The 16,459-nt window shown below is 49.5% G+C and overlaps 7 protein-coding genes across 8 annotated transcripts; 5 read left to right on the top strand and 2 right to left on the bottom strand.

The window, feature by feature from the left end:
- Positions 1-684: 684 nt before the first annotated feature.
- Positions 685-1,326, top strand: FOXG_19205 (uncharacterized protein; the record flags this gene model as incomplete). Its single annotated transcript, XM_018399403.1, has 1 exon — positions 685-1,326. The coding sequence occupies one exon, from the start codon at positions 685-687 to the stop codon at positions 847-849; it is 165 nt and encodes a 54-aa protein (XP_018241943.1). The 3' UTR covers positions 850-1,326.
- Positions 1,327-2,484: 1,158 nt separating this feature from the next.
- Positions 2,485-4,383, bottom strand: FOXG_19206 (uncharacterized protein). 2 transcript variants are annotated; one of them, XM_018399405.1, is made up of 2 exons: positions 3,612-4,383; positions 2,485-3,556 (listed from the first exon to the last, which is right to left on the bottom strand). In XM_018399405.1, exon 1 carries the CDS (start codon positions 4,120-4,122, stop codon positions 3,748-3,750), a length of 375 nt encoding a protein of 124 aa, XP_018241945.1. In that variant the 5' UTR covers positions 4,123-4,383; the 3' UTR covers positions 2,485-3,556; positions 3,612-3,747. The 2 variants fall into 2 exon arrangements, with proteins under 2 accessions (XP_018241945.1, XP_018241944.1); XM_018399404.1 differs by having other exon boundaries at positions 2,485-4,383.
- A 2,277-nt stretch (positions 4,384-6,660) lies between these two features.
- On the top strand, positions 6,661-9,003 carry FOXG_06226 (ATP-binding cassette, subfamily F, member 3; the record flags this gene model as incomplete). The annotated part of the gene is made up of 3 exons (XM_018384788.1): positions 6,661-7,446; positions 7,491-7,571; positions 7,618-9,003. The coding sequence occupies 3 exons, from the start codon at positions 6,661-6,663 to the stop codon at positions 9,001-9,003; spliced, it is 2,253 nt and encodes a 750-aa protein (XP_018241946.1).
- Positions 9,004-9,487: 484 nt separating this feature from the next.
- On the top strand, positions 9,488-9,841 carry FOXG_06227 (uncharacterized protein; the record flags this gene model as incomplete). Its single annotated transcript, XM_018384789.1, has 1 exon — positions 9,488-9,841. One exon carries the CDS (start codon positions 9,488-9,490, stop codon positions 9,839-9,841), a length of 354 nt encoding a protein of 117 aa, XP_018241947.1.
- A 1,532-nt stretch (positions 9,842-11,373) lies between these two features.
- Positions 11,374-13,431, top strand: FOXG_06228 (tubulin beta chain). The gene is made up of 5 exons (XM_018384790.1): positions 11,374-11,568; positions 11,742-11,765; positions 11,824-11,946; positions 11,995-12,785; positions 12,836-13,431. Exons 1-5 carry the CDS (start codon positions 11,557-11,559, stop codon positions 13,224-13,226), a joined length of 1,341 nt encoding a protein of 446 aa, XP_018241948.1. The 5' UTR covers positions 11,374-11,556; the 3' UTR covers positions 13,227-13,431.
- An 82-nt stretch (positions 13,432-13,513) lies between these two features.
- FOXG_06229 (uncharacterized protein) lies at positions 13,514-16,231 on the top strand. Its single transcript, XM_018384791.1, has 4 exons — positions 13,514-13,541; positions 13,589-13,965; positions 14,019-14,132; positions 14,188-16,231. Exons 2-4 carry the CDS (start codon positions 13,656-13,658, stop codon positions 14,553-14,555), a joined length of 792 nt encoding a protein of 263 aa, XP_018241949.1. The 5' UTR covers positions 13,514-13,541; positions 13,589-13,655; the 3' UTR covers positions 14,556-16,231.
- Positions 14,025-16,415, bottom strand: FOXG_06230 (3'(2'),5'-bisphosphate nucleotidase). The gene is made up of 2 exons (XM_018384792.1): positions 16,369-16,415; positions 14,025-16,228 (listed from the first exon to the last, which is right to left on the bottom strand). The coding sequence occupies exon 2, from the start codon at positions 15,974-15,976 to the stop codon at positions 14,750-14,752; it is 1,227 nt and encodes a 408-aa protein (XP_018241950.1). The 5' UTR covers positions 15,977-16,228; positions 16,369-16,415; the 3' UTR covers positions 14,025-14,749.
- Positions 16,416-16,459: the final 44 nt, after the last annotated feature.

Here is a 16,459-nt window from a genome sequence, read left to right on the forward strand (position 1 = left end):
AGGGCTCCTGTAAAGCCGGGAAGCCCACTGAACGTGTCTTATCCCTGGCAGTCCAGTGCAAGCAAGACTGCAGGTGGCCCGCTGCGGCGCTGCGCCCAGATATGGCGAGTGCCTGGAGAAACCTGGAATTGATTGGGTCTGGGCTGGGGCACGTCTCAAGCGCTGAGCAGCAAGAGAGATTAGACCTGCTATTTTGAGTGGAGGGCAGCCAACATTAACATGACTTGCATACAATAGTTGATTCAATGGCCTGAATCTGATATCATAGACACTGACTTAGCATTAGTACATCGGATCTAAGGTCAAGATGAGGATCCTCCGGTGGATGATAGTCTTGCTAAACTTGGGGACGGCTTCAGTTTGGTGAAATTGGTTTGACACAGCGCATCTTGATCAAAATGCAATTGCTCACCTAACATCCACTACAATTGTCTTGTTGTAGCTACTGTAGCAGCTACACGAGATCCATCACGTCTCAAAGTCTCAAACATAAATCTCAATATCCTGGAAAGACGCAACGCTTATTATCTAGCGCCTGCGGGCTGGCCACCCGTTATTTACCATTCCAAGGAATATCAACTTTAATTGTCTCGACCTGTATCCGATCGATGGCCATGAAGTGTGGTATGCTTTTTACGACTGGAGTGGGCAACACGACCGCCCTGTGGCTGTTAACCCTGGTACATGGAGCTCCGGACGGGTTACTTCACCAGGGGATTCCTTGGCTTCCTCCGGGGGTTGCATCTCGGGCTCTCCCTACAGCGGCATTTCTGCATCAAAGTCAGATGTGCGCAGGAAAGCGGGTGGTCTGAACGAAGAATGAGGTGCTTATTCGATCTTCAACGCTAAAATACAGGATCGAAGTCGAGATACTCCACCAAAAGGGCATCTCATCGAGCTGCCCTTGATCCTCGAGCTCAATCGCTCGCTCGCTATCTTCGTCTCGTCCCGGCCCCGGAGGTGACGACGACGGGGGTCACAACGGGATGGAGACTCCCCGGAACGGACAAAGCAAAGCAGCACGAGATCCCTGCCGTAGACTCAGAGACCGAGAAACATAATACACGGGCCCTGTCCGTTGCTTGCTCAACGTCAACACAGGCCAAGGGTCCTGGAGTTTGCTCTGCCACATAACAGCATAGGCTATCCACACCTGTAGGTTGGTATCACCAGCATGTTGTCACAGGGCCCTGGTGACGCTGTCCGCCTGCAAGACTGATGTTCCCGCGTATGCCTCTCGCCATCGAGCAGCTGGGGGGATGAGATACAACGATCAATCCTCATCTGCATCATACAACGTGTACAGCTATGTATTCTCGCCCCCTGTTGTCACACAGGGCCGTTCCGGGTTGGAGGCGCGGCCCTGGCAGCGACCCTGTTTATCAACAAACCCTTACAATGTTCAAGGGATTGATGATTATGAAAAGGGTCCTGGGCATAATAGATGCTAAATAGGGAATCAATTCGCGAGGCTTACAGAGGAGAACATGTCAGCATACGTCCATTGAAGTCTGCTCTGAACCAGACAGCACTCTTATAACATTTCCAATCACGGAAATAGGGGTTGTGTTCCCATTGACTTTGTATCTTGCATCTTATAATTGCACCGCCTGAGATCTGTCTGACTGGCATTTCTGATGATGCTGTCTGTACTCCAATGACAAGTCTTCAACTTCAGCCAGTCATTCGACAGTAACACACACTGCCTTACCACAGTATGATCCTCCGGAGTAGTTCGCCATTTCACGCGTACTTGTCTAGCCAATTCGCGACAAGGCCTACAACAAGTTCCCCGATTGCTTGATGTGGCCCTGCATGCAATTAGTATCAATTACAGGTCAGTGACAGTTTTCAGCTTGCTTTGTCCTCCGCACCTTTCCTCCTTGGGACTGCACTTGATATTACCCATGGCGTGCTCGGCCTTCAATAACCGCAGGCCAACAGCTCTTTCAATGGCCAAACGAACATGAGAAGCTGCGTGTGAGCATAAGCAACTCGCCTTTTTGTCCCACGTCCATCAGTCTGCGGCCGCCCTGGGTTATCATGTGCAACGCCAAGTACCTAGGACTATTGACGCATGAAGAACAGAGACGAGCAAACAAAAAAAAAGTTTGTCGATCCAACTTCAGGGACCTTGCCATTGACAAGGTGGCGCAGGGTTCAAGTGGAAGAAAGTCCGATGGATGCAATCAAGGCTATTTGTCTTTTTCAAAGGCTTTCATGATCACATCATGTTCCATCATTGCATATAAGAAAGTGAATATCATGGTTCAGAATGGTTAAGTTGGTAGGGTAGTGCTCCGGGGTACACGGGCCGTTCTTAGCACCTGCAAGACAAATGTTTGCCGATGATACATGAAAAGCACGATATATCAGTAGACATGGTAATTACCTTTCGTGGCTCTCTGAAATCTCCCCATTCTGTACAATACACGACTTTGGTTGTTCATGCTGCCGAAGCTAATGTTTCGCTCCCTTTCAAGTTGGTCCCAAACTGTTCGCACTTATATTAGTAGTTTGTTGATATGTACTAGCATAAGTTACCAAGGTAACCTAAACTATGATATCAAATTCTGCTTTAATATTCCAGAAACTAGGTACACGTGTAATAAACGTCCCTTGCAGATCTAGAACAAAACTATCTCTTGAAATCAACAATGGTACCGTAACTTGAAGACTGGGCTGTCAGAAGATGAGGCTTGCCACACAGGTTGTATTAGCCACAACCAACCATAAATAGATAAACGTAAATAACAACAAGAAAAACAACAACAACAACAACAACAACACCACACCACACCACATACAAAACCCAATGATCTGCAGAATAAACCTGCCGCTCTGCCTCTGCCTCTGCCTCTGCCTCTGCCTGAAGAAAGCGGAGCAGCTGGCCGCCCCTTGCTCGCATTTACTGAGGGGTCGGATGAAACGATTGACCTGATTTGATGAGATTATGCCTCCACCGTCGCCGAAAGTCATGGGTATCGGAATGTTTTTCGGTCGACGAGCTTTTCGATCAAGATCCGAAGAAGCGCTTGCGTCTGATAGTGGGGCCCAGTTCAAGAACTAGAGGCATCTTGGACTTGGAGCATCTCTCGCCTCAAGGCGGGCACCATTCAGATGTTCCAGATGCGAATTTGCACTCACACCAAATTCCCAGAACGCCAAAGGCAGATCTTCCTCGTGTTGGGGCAATGGCCCGCGATGCAGAGAAACTTAACTTGCACCCCTGCTTCTAGTGCTCGCTTGTCTCGATAAGGCTGGCTCGTGGCCACTGGATATCTTTTGCCTGGCCCAATACGCTGACAAACATGTACTCAGCCCAGATCCTCGTGAACCGGTTTCCTTGAGCATTGACATCGGGTTGTTCCAGAGACCAAAACCATCTCAGGAACTCTCGCAACTCATACCTGAAACGAGACTGTCGAGAAAAGCGGAGTTGTTCCTTCTTCCCACTTCCTTCAAAGTTCTCTTGATACTAGGATATCCCTTGATCTCTGGTGTTTCTCAAGCATCTGACTGCAGATGCAGTTGGATGGATATGAAGAGGAAGCAACTTGAGCGTGTGAACCAGTCAATTTGCCATTGCTTTCATTCAGCAACCCACTCACCTGCCGACTTGCGAACATCTTGAAGGGTTCCTCAGCCAGTCGACACAATGCATTTTCTCTGAGCATCAAGTCCAATTTCCACCAACCATCCTCAAACGGCAGCTAGGCTCTAGACAGATGTGCCTAGTGCTCACCATCAGAGCTGATGCAATGCACGAACTGCTTTTTCTAGCGATAGCCCTAAACTCAAAAGCCGCAGTGTGCTTGTCGACAGCCACAAATTGAAGAAGGGACAAACAAACTCTGGGCTCTCTTCGCGGGCGGACAAGGGTCCTATCTTGAGGCTCTCTAGGCTCTCAAGCAACATGGACAACTCCAGACTGGAATGCTGGATTTTCCCCGCAGAATAAGGAAATAATTCCGAGTTATCATGATCGCCGTGGCTTTTGAGTCGATGGGTGATTTGCTTCAGCCATTGTCTCATATCGGCCCTCGACAAACGTGAGCATAGGAGGCGCATGACCGACGAGGCGTCCAGCTGCCCACGCGCCTGGGACACTGTCACTCCCATGGAGCTAAGTTGACTTTGTCCTATCGAGTCAATCTCATACCCGCAATTGGTATTGAATCATAACAGGCGGACGAGTGCTCGTCTTGAGACATGATCAATTTGTTGTTTTGCTTGAATAACACGTTGGTGCAGGTCTTGTTAAGCCACACTTATAATTTTGAAGACTCAATTGACACCCTTGGACTCAAGGGGATCGCACATGTACAATGGCAATCTTTCACATTTCCATCAGGGACAGCAATGTCTATACACGTACGATGCCCTGGCCCCTGAGATTCTAGACTCGGAGCTAACTTTTCCGCATTTAAACCAGTTTGGTGTGTTTTGATAAGGCCCGATGGTCAAGCCATCGTCGAGCCAAGTGGAGGCAATAGTATTGCAATGTTAAAAATGACGTTGAATGGGCCGTGTCCTCGCGAAACGGTGGCGCCGAAAGTCCACCTAGAGGCTCAAGCGTCCACAATTGCCGGAGCGCCGTTTATCCTTTAGTTAGCAACTTAGCAATGTCCTTTACGAGTTGGTGGGTGATGGCTGGCGCCAGGGGCAAGTTGGTGATGGTTGTCAATCCGCTGGTAAGACAAGAGACGTTATTGGTCTCACAGAGCCCCTAATGTTTATTGTTGATGTGAGTGGGGAATGTGAATTCCTGAAAAACAGCAGTGGAGGGAGGACACGAGGATATTGTCAGAAGTGAATCAGTTGATTTCTTCAGTAAACATTCCATCTCCAGCTAAGTCTGTTGCGTGACTCTCTGCATTGGGTATGTGACTTGAGCTTTCATGCAGAAGGGCCTTGCATCGATCTCCCGTATGTACAGTAATGCACATGGTTATCACATCTGATCGCCAATGCAGTGTTGTGCAGAACAATGCAGACGCAAGATCAGGGCTCGGTCAGCATAAACAACCTAGATCTGAGTTAAATACCAGGGTTCATTTCAGGGTCAATTGGCTGAATTGTGCAAGCGGGCGAAGAAAAACATCATGAGATGAAGTTGACGCGTCGCGTCAATAACCCCTCTTCCCTTACCTCACTTAACTTAACAAAATAAATACACAGAGCTATAGCGGCTTTCTGCACTGTGATTGGTGCTCCGGGTTTGGAGCTGAAAACTGTAATTACTGAAACCGGCGTAGAGCTAGGATTCGTGGCAACTGGTTATTGCTGAATTCAACGCCGGCGGTTTCAATAGTCAGCAACCACATTGATAACCGACCTCCGAGGCACTGCATCGTCGCTGGGATAGCCCTGTAGAATGAACCAAGATTTGCTCGAGTGCAGTGTCTTGTCGTTGTTGATAGGTTGGCTTGGAGGTTAGATGAGAACTCAATGGGCTGCGAACGCTCAAGTCGCTCTACACATGCAGTCTCTCTCTGCATAAACGCAACTTATCAGCGCTGATATTAGGTTACGGGTATGCTAATAGCAGCATGCATGCATGTCCGTTGTTTAATTTGCCCGTGAACAGGTTTTGTGAGAAACCTGTATTTCGACATCCCATTCTTGAATTAGAGGCCCTTCACCGCCAGTTGGGCTTTGTTTGATAACCTGATCCTTCTATATTTGGAGTGAATAGCTGCAATCTAACATCTGTAGTTTATTATGAGGCTTGGTTTAGCTCTGAAGGTCAAGTTTCTTTTCAGGTCCAATGAGTCTGGAGGTATACTGGCGGACTGGTAAACCTTTCACTCGTATGGATGCCCCTGCTCGCATTTTGATATAGCCTCCCTCGGCGATATGCCCTTTTCTTGTATGCTCGAGCTCCCGTGTCTTGGGTTCTTGCTATCCGCATGACCCGGTTCGGGAAAGCTATGACTCCCATTCCCATCTTCTTGGGCACTTACAAACTTGATGTGGCTAGCTATAGGTTAGGTCGCTACGACTAGGACAGTTTTTCGTGGTTTGAGGAGAGTGGCAGAGTGGCTTCTATGTCCAACTTTCCACCTGCTGCAAAACCCGGGACTTTATTTAAATCAGTCGTTTTATCATCTCGGTTATATTGAGTAGTGTCAAAGTTCCAACTTGAATTCTAAACCGGCTGGACATATCTGGTGTGCACACCAATATCATACTCGTTGTCACAGTCAGATTGAGCTATTTTGACAGGACGCCAAGCTGAGTTAGTTGTAGCACATTCACCATGGTTATAACCGAATTAAACCATCATCATGAGTCAGTTAGAACCAAACTAGAAGTTAAGAATGAGCATGCATTCCTTTAGTGATTCATGATCAATTATTAAAATTTATGGATTAGTTATCGCTACATAGTTTTTCAGACACACCTACCCTGGAGATGATGATGTCGGTGATCGGACGTCAGACCTCCGTGATGGATCCAGTATCTACACCCACAATTTTCAACGACATCTCTGGCGGGGCATCCAAGGTAGCGACACTGTCAAGCCATTCAGTCACAGTTTGACAACTCTGTGTAGCCGGCGGAGCATACTAAAGTTGTACATCGCATCGTGGATTATCAAGAGGTCTCAAGTCATTCGTTCTTAGCCCAGCTATCCTACCGTCGAGTCAGCGCATCATGGAGGCCGATATCAGAGCTGTGCTGCCGCACATCGACCCCGTAGTCTCCGAGTACTCTGTGGGCTACCTGACCCATGCGTCAACTTCCTACTTGGACGAGGAGGATGCATCGGGCGAGTCACCACTGAACGAGGCTGCTTCCACCGTCACCGAGCTCCTACTGTCCGCATCTGGCCAAGTTAATGCTGAGCTGGAGGAGAAGATCAAGCAATTGGTCGAGAAATGGGTCGATAAGTACACTGAGGCCAATGGAGGCCAGAGACGAGGACCTTCGACGGTCAAGCGCCTAGACCAGACTATCCAGGTGAGCCAGCAGCGCAACATGTCGTCCACCTTAGCTGTGGCGACCGGTGGCGTGGACCTGGAGTCTGCAAACGCAAGGAAGGTTGAATCCAAGGTCGATCGCAAGAAGCTTGAGAAGGCAGAGAGAAAGATTGCCGCCAAGCAGCAGAAGAAAACCTTCAAGACTGTCGAGTATGAGGCATCCAAGCTGCTTGACCAACCCGAGTCGACCCAGTCATACGAAGAGTTCTATATGGCTGTCAACCCTCTGCAAATGGGCTCCAGCTCCGCAAACAAGTCAAAGGATATTAAATTGGACAACATCGATGTATCGATCAGTGGAAACCGCATTCTTACAGACACAACGCTTACTCTCGCCTATGGCCACCGGTATGGTTTGGTTGGTAACAACGGTGTTGGTAAATCAACACTGCTTCGAGCTCTGTCTCGCCGTGAGGTTGCAATTCCACTCCACATCTCCATTCTGCACGTTGAGCAAGAAGTAAGTCTCTGTTACATCAAGAAAAACCATAGCTGACAAGAAAGATTACTGGTGACGACACCCCAGCCATCCAGGCGGTTCTCGACGCCGATGTTTGGCGCAAGGTTCTCTTGAAGGAGCAAGATGTAAGTCTGCCTTTGAGTCATATGAAACACCTACTAACGATGATAGCAAATTACGGCTCGCCTGGCAGAGTTGGAGAAGCAACGTGCTTCTCTGGCCGACACATCTGCTGACGCGGCCAGAATCGATCGTGATAGAGAGGCCCAGGATACCAAGTTGGGAGATGTTCAGTCCAAGTTGGCCGAAATGGAGTCAGACAAGGCCGAGTCACGAGCTGCTAGTATTCTTGCTGGTCTCGGTTTCTCAACAGAGCGACAGCAGCACGCCACCAAGACCTTCTCTGGTGGTTGGAGAATGCGTCTGGCCCTTGCCCGAGCACTGTTCTGTGAACCTGACTTGCTTCTTCTTGACGAACCGTCTAACATGTTGGACGTTCCTTCGATTACATTCTTGTCCGAGTACCTTCAAACATACCCCAGCACCGTCCTCGTTGTCTCTCACGACAGAGCGTTCCTCAACGAAGTCGCCACCGATATCATTCATCAACACTCTCAGCGTCTCGACTACTACCGTGGAGCCAACTTCGATACCTTCTATGCTACTCGCGAGGAGCGCAAGAAAGTCGCCAAACGAGAGTACGAGAACCAGATGGTCCAGAGAGCCCATCTGCAGGCGTTTATCGACAAGTTCCGGTATAACGCCGCTAAGTCATCAGAAGCCCAGTCACGTATCAAGAAGCTCGAGAAGATGCCGGTCCTTGAACCCCCAGAGGCTGAGTACAGCGTCAAGTTCACATTCCCCGAGGTCGAGAAGCTATCTCCCCCTATTGTACAGATGTCTGAGGTCACTTTTGGTTATAACAAAGACAACATCTTGCTCCGCAATGTTGACCTGGATGTCCAGCTGGATTCTCGAATTGGTATCGTCGGACCCAACGGTGCGGGTAAGACAACTATCCTGAAGCTGCTCATTGGTAAACTGGATCCTTCGTCTGGTCTGATCTCGCAACACCCTCGTCTTCGAATTGGATTCTTCGCTCAGCACCACGTTGACGCCCTCGACCTCAATGACAGTGCCGTGGGTTTCATGTCAAAGAACTATCCGGGACGAACAGATGAGGAATACCGTCGGCGACTTGGTGCTTTTGGTATCACCGGCACAACCGGCCTGCAGAAGATGGGATTGCTCTCTGGAGGTCAGAAGTCTCGTGTTGCTTTTGCTTGCCTGGCTCTTACAAACCCGCACATTCTGGTTCTTGACGAACCTTCTAACCATCTTGATATCGAAGCCATGGATGCTTTGGCTGAGGCGCTCAACGAATTCCAGGGTGGTGTGCTGATGGTGTCTCACGACGTCACAATGTTGCAGACGGTGTGCAAATCGCTGTGGGTTTGTGACGGAGGCACTGTCGAGAAGTTCCCTGGCGATGTTCAGGCGTACAAGAAGAGGATTGCCGCGCAAGCTAATGCTGCAGGTGTTGTTAAGCAGCATTAAGTACGTAGCCAAATTGATAAGGCTGATTTTATGGTCCAGAGAGATTTGCCCGATAACTTTGAGACCAGATAACCTATTCTAATGTGTGATACGAGCCGTTCACGTCGCTGATTTCAGCTACTCGCTATTCAGCTGATGAGAGTTTCCTCTCACAAACACAACAATCAAGATTTGACTCATATTGTCCGACCCTAATGGTACTGATGCATAATGCGAGGTTGTGTTACATGTGATGTCGATAAATTGGGCTCGGACGGATTTCTATCAGAGCCTCGATGAATAGGCGACAATTCGCACTCAATAGCAACAATGAGCATCGAGTTTCAAACAAGACCCTTTTAAATGATGCACCTACGGATTCTGCATCTTATTTTTATCAAAGCTCCAACTCCCTTCCTACAAAAAACTTAACTGCGCGCAGCGCTTCAGCTTTAACAAGGAATACTCAACACTCACATATCTTCGGTCTCAATCATTGCCTATCATGTCAGAAATGGAAGGCGTCGTGGCCACCCAGGCGGTCGTCGCCATGGATATCACAGAACCTGATCCTCACGAAAGCCGCGACGAAAACAAACCCGCGTTCGATATCAAGAAGCCCAAGCCAACACTCCAAATCCGCGACAATCTACTGTACTGGAAGTGCAACCAAACACTTCACGACGGCAGCGTCTGCGGTTCCTACAACGAGCTGGACTTCAAGCAGTGCAAGGACTGCAAGAGCCGACGCGGTATTGGAGATGATGGCACTGACGCCTACGGCACTAAGATTGCAAAGATCATCTTTGTCAATAACAAGAATGGAGAGGAGCTTTGGCAGTATGCTTCGGAGGAATAGGTCAGCTCAAAGATGTCGATGGTTCAAATGGATGCGAAGTCTATCAGAGAAGACATGAATACAAGGCGAAGGAGAACTCAATGGTCATTTGCGCGCTAGAGATGTCGCTTTTGCCTCAAACTTTTACGAATCATGAGAAATGGATCAGATTTGGTTTTAGAGGTGGCTTATAGGTGTCGACATGTTGTTCCTCAAAGGAACCTCCGAGCAACATCTACTACAGAGGGCACAATAGGTTTCCCCCCAAGCTTTTCAAATTATACCTGTTACAGGAGGACTTCTTCTTTCATCGCTAAGGAGTCTTCCTAAAAGCCATTCAGTTGTGCATGAATACATGTGTTTCGTGACAATCTGAGACTTCCAAAGAGAAGTCACATCATGGACTTTACTACCGTCCGTCTAGCGGAGAGCATCCTAGAGCCAGATCAGTAGACTTAGGTGATATACATCCACTTGCCATGTGCAACGACTCCCTATAATATGTAAATACTCTTTACTCTTCACTTGGCGAAGCAGGGGTAGCCTACTGGTTGTTATGTAACTAGACTTTCGTCCGGTCTCTAATCTTTTACACCATATGGATTCTTCCTACGCTCTTTTGGTTCGCTTGACCTGACAGCTGGCGAGAGTATGTAAGCTGTTATATGTAGTAATTCAAGGACTGAACACTCAAGCCGCAGGGAACAAGATAACCTCTGACCTTGAACCAAGGTGCTGAAAACCATTACATAAGTCTTTTTGTCGTTTAGGATAGAGATATTGGGGTTTGTTGCCTCCCCTAGCCGAGGTAGGCAGATTGTAGCTGAGACTGATTGGCGCCTAGGTTCAGATTAACATCAATATGTGCATTGAAGAACCAATGGCTATCAAGTAGGAAAGACGATGCAAATTGAAAGCGTTCAAGGCAATTGGAGCCTTACTTCACTGATGGGTATTTTCTACTGTGTATCTTGGTACATACAGATATAAACTTGAAGATTCTCTTACTGTGTAATCGCCTCATTTTGAAATGCTGGTCGCCCGAAGACGTATGTTCATCTCGGATGGTCAAATCGCCCAATTTACCAGTGGCGCAAGTTTTGCTGGCACTCCATCAGATGGCGATCTGGCGATACTTCACATACTGGGCTGCCAGCGTGGCTGGCCTCAACGGCGCGTAGTTGTAACTTTAACAACGGCTCGATTCGGGGCAATTAAGCTTACTAAATATATAAGTTAGAGTTCTATAGGTAGTTTCTTCTTTTATTTCAGCTGTATTACAAGAATTCACCACTTCCATTCTTAATATGCATCTGGAGATAAAATGGCGGGCTGCTATTTCCTCCTCTCCATCGGCAGTGACAGGTGCAGATTCATTGGCGTGCCTGCCACTGCGGGACCCTTCAGGCGGCGCCTTGCCCTTCTGAACGCGTGCACGGACCAAGAGGTAAACAAGTGAGAGTGCTTACTGGTCCAATGGCCTGGAAGGAACCGCCCTGCCCCTTGTTTACCCCCCCTGCTGGGCCCTGGAGCCGTGGCGGTGAACAATTTCACCCTCTACCCTCCAGCTCCAAACAAAAATCAACATCGCCCTTTGGTCTCCTTCCAACCCAACCCAACCCACTCTTGTCCTCCTCCGTCAAAGCTAGGTCTACTTCAGCTCTTCGACGACTTCGGCCCATTTCTCTCCTCCTTCTCTCTACTCCTCCAGATTACATTCATCCACACTCATCAACATGCGTGAGATTGTAAGTACCTCTCTTTTTAAGTTCGTGTTGTGCTGTTGCACGCGTTGAGTTTATCATGCCCCTGATTCTACCCCGCTGGGCGGTGGCAGCTCAACGACAATGCACGATAGCTACCAGCTTTACCATACCTTCTGTCAAGACAAGAAGCTAATCAGATCTCTTCTCTACAATAGGTTCACCTCCAGACCGGTCAGTGCGTAAGTGCTCATCGCTTCCTCAACGTCGCATGCGGGGGATGCTCACAATGTTTATCAGGGTAACCAAATCGGTGCTGCTTTCTGGCAAACCATCTCTGGCGAGCACGGCCTCGACAGCAATGGTGTCTACAACGGTACCTCCGAGCTCCAGCTCGAGCGCATGAGTGTCTACTTCAACGAGGTATGCATTAACAGTCAATGTCAAGAATTCCCAAGCTCACACAACTAGGCCTCTGGCAACAAGTATGTTCCCCGAGCCGTCCTCGTCGATCTTGAGCCTGGTACCATGGACGCCGTCCGTGCTGGTCCCTTCGGTCAGCTCTTCCGTCCCGACAACTTCGTTTTCGGTCAGTCCGGTGCTGGAAACAACTGGGCCAAGGGCCACTACACTGAGGGTGCCGAACTTGTCGACCAGGTCCTCGACGTCGTCCGCCGTGAGGCCGAGGGCTGCGATTGCCTCCAGGGTTTCCAGATCACCCACTCTCTCGGTGGTGGTACCGGTGCCGGTATGGGTACTCTGCTCATTTCAAAGATCCGCGAGAAATTTCCCGACCGAATGATGGCCACCTTCTCCGTCGTTCCCTCCCCCAAGGTCTCTGACACCGTCGTTGAGCCCTACAATGCTACCCTCTCCGTCCACCAGCTGGTCGAGAACTCCGATGAGACCTTCTGTATCGATAACGAGGCCCTCTACGATATCTGCATGCGCACCCTGAAGCTGTCCAACCCCTCCTACGGTGACCTCAACTACCTCGTTTCTGCTGTCATGTCCGGTGTCACCACCTGTCTCCGTTTCCCCGGTCAGCTGAACTCCGACCTCCGAAAGCTCGCCGTCAACATGGTGCCTTTCCCTCGCCTACACTTCTTCATGGTTGGCTTTGCTCCTCTGACCAGCCGTGGTGCTCACTCTTTCCGCGCAGTCAGCGTTCCTGAGTTGACCCAACAGATGTTCGACCCCAAGAACATGATGGCCGCTTCGGACTTCCGCAACGGTCGCTACCTGACCTGCTCGGCCATTTTGTGAGTGAACCCGATTTTGCACATAGGAATTACTTGCTAACTTTATACAGCCGTGGCCGTGTCGCTATGAAGGAGGTCGAGGACCAGATGCGCAACGTCCAGAACAAGAACTCTTCTTACTTCGTTGAATGGATTCCCAACAACATCCAAACAGCCCTTTGTGCCATCCCTCCCCGAGGACTTACGATGTCCTCGACCTTCATCGGAAACTCCACCTCTATCCAGGAGCTCTTCAAGCGTGTTGGTGAGCAGTTCACTGCCATGTTCCGACGCAAGGCTTTCTTGCATTGGTATACTGGTGAGGGTATGGACGAGATGGAGTTCACTGAGGCCGAGTCTAACATGAATGATCTTGTCTCCGAATACCAGCAGTACCAGGATGCTGGTATTGATGAGGAGGAAGAGGAGTACGAGGAGGAGCTCCCTGAGGGCGAGGAGTAAACATGCTCCACAATGTGCTGAAATAACTGGCCGCTATGTTATGTTTGTCGTATAGCCGGCCTGCAACTTCTTTTCGAGTGTAGTTGTTGTAATTCTGGGGTTAAGATATCCTCAATAGTGGCAGTACACTATAGTTGTATGAGCCGAATAAAATTCCAAGAGTACTATTGTACCAATTCAATTCTCAAAGATGGTGAACCTAGCACTAACTAATTTAAACTGGTCACAAGCCAGTTTCGCCGAGTTCTCGAAATGTTTCTGTGACATGAAGTTAAGCATCGGCAATCGGACCACATTGACCGACGGACCCTTGGTGTAAGTTATCATAGTGAGCACGTGATGCCATGACTAAGCGCGAAAAGTTGAGCTTGTCAACCTCGTTCGACGAGCCAATACTGCTGCACGCCCACGGCAGCCATCTCGACACCAATGGCCGCCATGTTTACTCCCAGCCGGGGGAGGGCAATTGGACGAGCCATTGCGGCCTCGTCGTCTGGCCCTGTCACCCTCCCTAGCTTCCTGGTGCCAGCATGGCAAGCGACAGCACCCAAGATCGCATCTTCCCAAGCCGCCATTGCCCTCTTCTCCACGACCTCGAAGCGACCATCCAAGCTGGGAAGAACCCCTCTATCGATCCCTCCTGGCGTAGAGCTATCTGTTGGCGAGCCGGTTGCGAGCAGGGACTTGACATCATACAAGAAGGTGTACAAGAAAACCATCACTGTAAAGGGACCTTTAGGTATGAGGGAACGGCATGTAGAAATGAGGGGAACAATTGCTAACGGATGTTAGGAGAGCTTGACCTGGAAGTTCCGGAATATGTGCAGGTGACGCAAGATCCTGAGGCCAAGGTGGTGTCGTTGAATGTCCAGGACACTGACGCCAAGGACCAAAAAGCCATGTGGGGTATGTTCACCGGTTATCATCACGCTTGATGGCATTGGGGCTGACAATTGGATAGGAACAACATGGTCTTACCTAAGGAACTATATAATGGGTGTCTCGGAAGGGCACACGGCCATTCTCCGTCTCGTCGGTGTCGGTTATAGAGCGAGTGTCGAAGAGCGAGGTGCTAAAGAGGAATTTCCTGGGCAGCGCTTCCTGTGCCTCAAGCTCGGGTTTACTCATCCTGTCGAGGAGGGCATCCCTCGCGGCGTGACCGTGACAACTCCTGCGCCTACACGTATCCTGATTGAGGGAATTGACCGCGAGACCATCATGTCGTTTGCTGGACGAGTTCGCATGTGGCGTCCTCCGGAGCCTTACAAGGGCAAGGGCGTGTTTATTAACGACCAGACGATCAAGCTGAAGCAGAAGAAGATCAAATAGAGAGGTGGTATGTGGGAATTTATACTGGCCAGCTTGGTGGCTTGGCCTATTGGACGCAGCTGGCGTGTGTATTCTAGTATCATGTACAGATTTGTGTGTACTATTTGACGAGGCATATACAAAACTACACTTTCTGCTTTGAAATTCTCGCTTTCATTCAAGTCATGTCCGTTTGTTTTCCTATTTATTTTTCCTTACGACTGCTTGGCGCTCAGAACCTCTTGAACAGCTTCGAGAACCTTGCCGTGAACAGCAGCAGGAGCAGCAATGACGCCCTTGTTGTTGGCCAGAGTGCGTCCTACGCTGAAGTCGAGACGCTTTCCGTGAATGTCAGTCACTTGGCCACCAGCCTCACGAACAATGAGATCACCGGCAGCGTGATCCCAGATCTTCTCCTGATATGTGGCCTTGACAGGCAGACGGAGGTAGATGTCGCCAGCACCGCGGGCAATAGAGCCATACTTAGCCTGGCTGTCCATGCGGACACTTTCCTGGGTGATACCAAGCTTCTTCGAGATAAGAGCTTGGTCATCATGCGCTGAGTGGCCTGCCTCAACGCTCTCGCAGAAGGTAGCCTTGGAGAGGTCATCAATGCTTCGCATGGAGATAGGCTTCTCAGCAGCAAGAGCGCCAGAAGTAAGAGGCCGGCTGTTCGCGCCACGGCCCTGCACAGCAGAGAAAACAACACCACGACCCTCATCGGTGGCATTAGAGCCAATGTCGGAGGTCAGACGGGCTGAATCGTCAACTGGAAGGTTAGGGCAGCCAAGGACACCGACCTTGACGTCGCCATCGACCATGAGACCAAGGCAGACAGCGTATTGTCCACCACGGAGGAAGCCCTTTGTTCCGTCAATGGGATCAATTGCCCAGATACGACCGCTGGAACCACCCTGGCTGCCACCTCTGTCGATCAATTCCAACATATCGTCGACATCCTTAATAGGACCACCGAGTTGCTTCTCAGCATCTTCATTGTCGAGCTTTGTAGAGCTGACGAGCTCCCAGATAGTCTGCTTCAGGTTCGCATCGTCACGGAGCTGCGCAGCCTCCTCCTCGGCGACGATAGCGTCGTCGGGGAAGTTGTGGCGGAGAGCGGCGATGATGAGGGCCTGGGCGCCAAAGTCGCCAATGGTGACAGGGCTCTTGTCATTTTTGTCAACGGTTCCCTTTGCCTTTTCGTGGAAGACGCGCTTGGTAAGGATCGTAGCACGCTGAACGGCCAATTGGGCGATCTGAAGCTCTGAGGCGTAGGATGGAGAAGCCATGGTTGTGAGCGGTCGTTGGAGAAGGATAAGATGGGAAGAGAGTTGGCGGAGACGGGGGATGAAGGCTGGCGAAATAAGGATAGCCAGGATGAGGGTCAATAAGAAAAGAATAAAGAATCTAGAGAAGAAGAACTTTGGCGTAGCAGTGGGCATACAAGGCAACGAAATGTAAGCTAAGTAGCTACTAAGTAACGTGGGATGGCGCAATTGTCCTTGTGTTTTTTATGGTGGTGTTAGAGCTTAGAGCAGACACTGGTTGGTCTCTTTCGGGCCGTCGGGCGGGTCGTCGGGCTCTAGATGAAGGCAATTGGGCCTAATTAGAGTGGGATGTGGATTGATTGATTGATCTGAGAGACGAAGAGGAAGAGAAAAAGAAGTGGGATGAGCTGTTGAGAAGTCTGAAGTCTGAGTATGTAAGCTGCGACGTTAAAAGAGTTGTTTCAGTTATGGTGTAACTGGAAGCGGAATACAGCTCGAATGCGTCAATTAAATCAAGATTTATTTCAAAAGAAGCCAAAACATGTCAAACAGAAAAGTCAAGTTACCTAGATTTATCATTATATACATCCATAATGGAAGCTCTATTGCCAAGGTAGTCCTACAATGGCAAGATAGCTCTCTCAAGCCAACCCCGCC

Source organism: Fusarium oxysporum, chromosome 2, assembly GCF_000149955.1.
Source record: "Fusarium oxysporum f. sp. lycopersici 4287 chromosome 2, whole genome shotgun sequence".
Taxonomy (NCBI): domain Eukaryota; kingdom Fungi; phylum Ascomycota; class Sordariomycetes; order Hypocreales; family Nectriaceae; genus Fusarium; species Fusarium oxysporum.

Excerpts from the sequence above, each read along its gene's own strand:
- FOXG_06229 (XM_018384791.1), top strand. The coding sequence starts at position 13,656 with ATGGCCGCCATGTTTACTCCCAGCCGGGGGAGGGCAATTGGACGAGCC. Across the intron at positions 13,966-14,018 it reads CACTGTAAAGGGACCTTTAG|GAGAGCTTGACCTGGAAGTT; the intron begins GTATGAGGGAAC and ends AACGGATGTTAG. Across the intron at positions 14,133-14,187 it reads GGACCAAAAAGCCATGTGGG|GAACAACATGGTCTTACCTA; the intron begins GTATGTTCACCG and ends ACAATTGGATAG.
- FOXG_06228 (XM_018384790.1), top strand. Across the intron at positions 11,947-11,994 it reads TGAGTGTCTACTTCAACGAG|GCCTCTGGCAACAAGTATGT; the intron begins GTATGCATTAAC and ends TCACACAACTAG. Across the intron at positions 12,786-12,835 it reads CTGACCTGCTCGGCCATTTT|CCGTGGCCGTGTCGCTATGA; the intron begins GTGAGTGAACCC and ends AACTTTATACAG.
- FOXG_19206 (XM_018399405.1), bottom strand. The coding sequence starts at position 4,122 with ATGGGAGTGACAGTGTCCCAGGCGCGTGGGCAGCTGGACGCCTCGTCG.
- FOXG_06230 (XM_018384792.1), bottom strand. The coding sequence starts at position 15,976 with ATGCCCACTGCTACGCCAAAGTTCTTCTTCTCTAGATTCTTTATTCTT.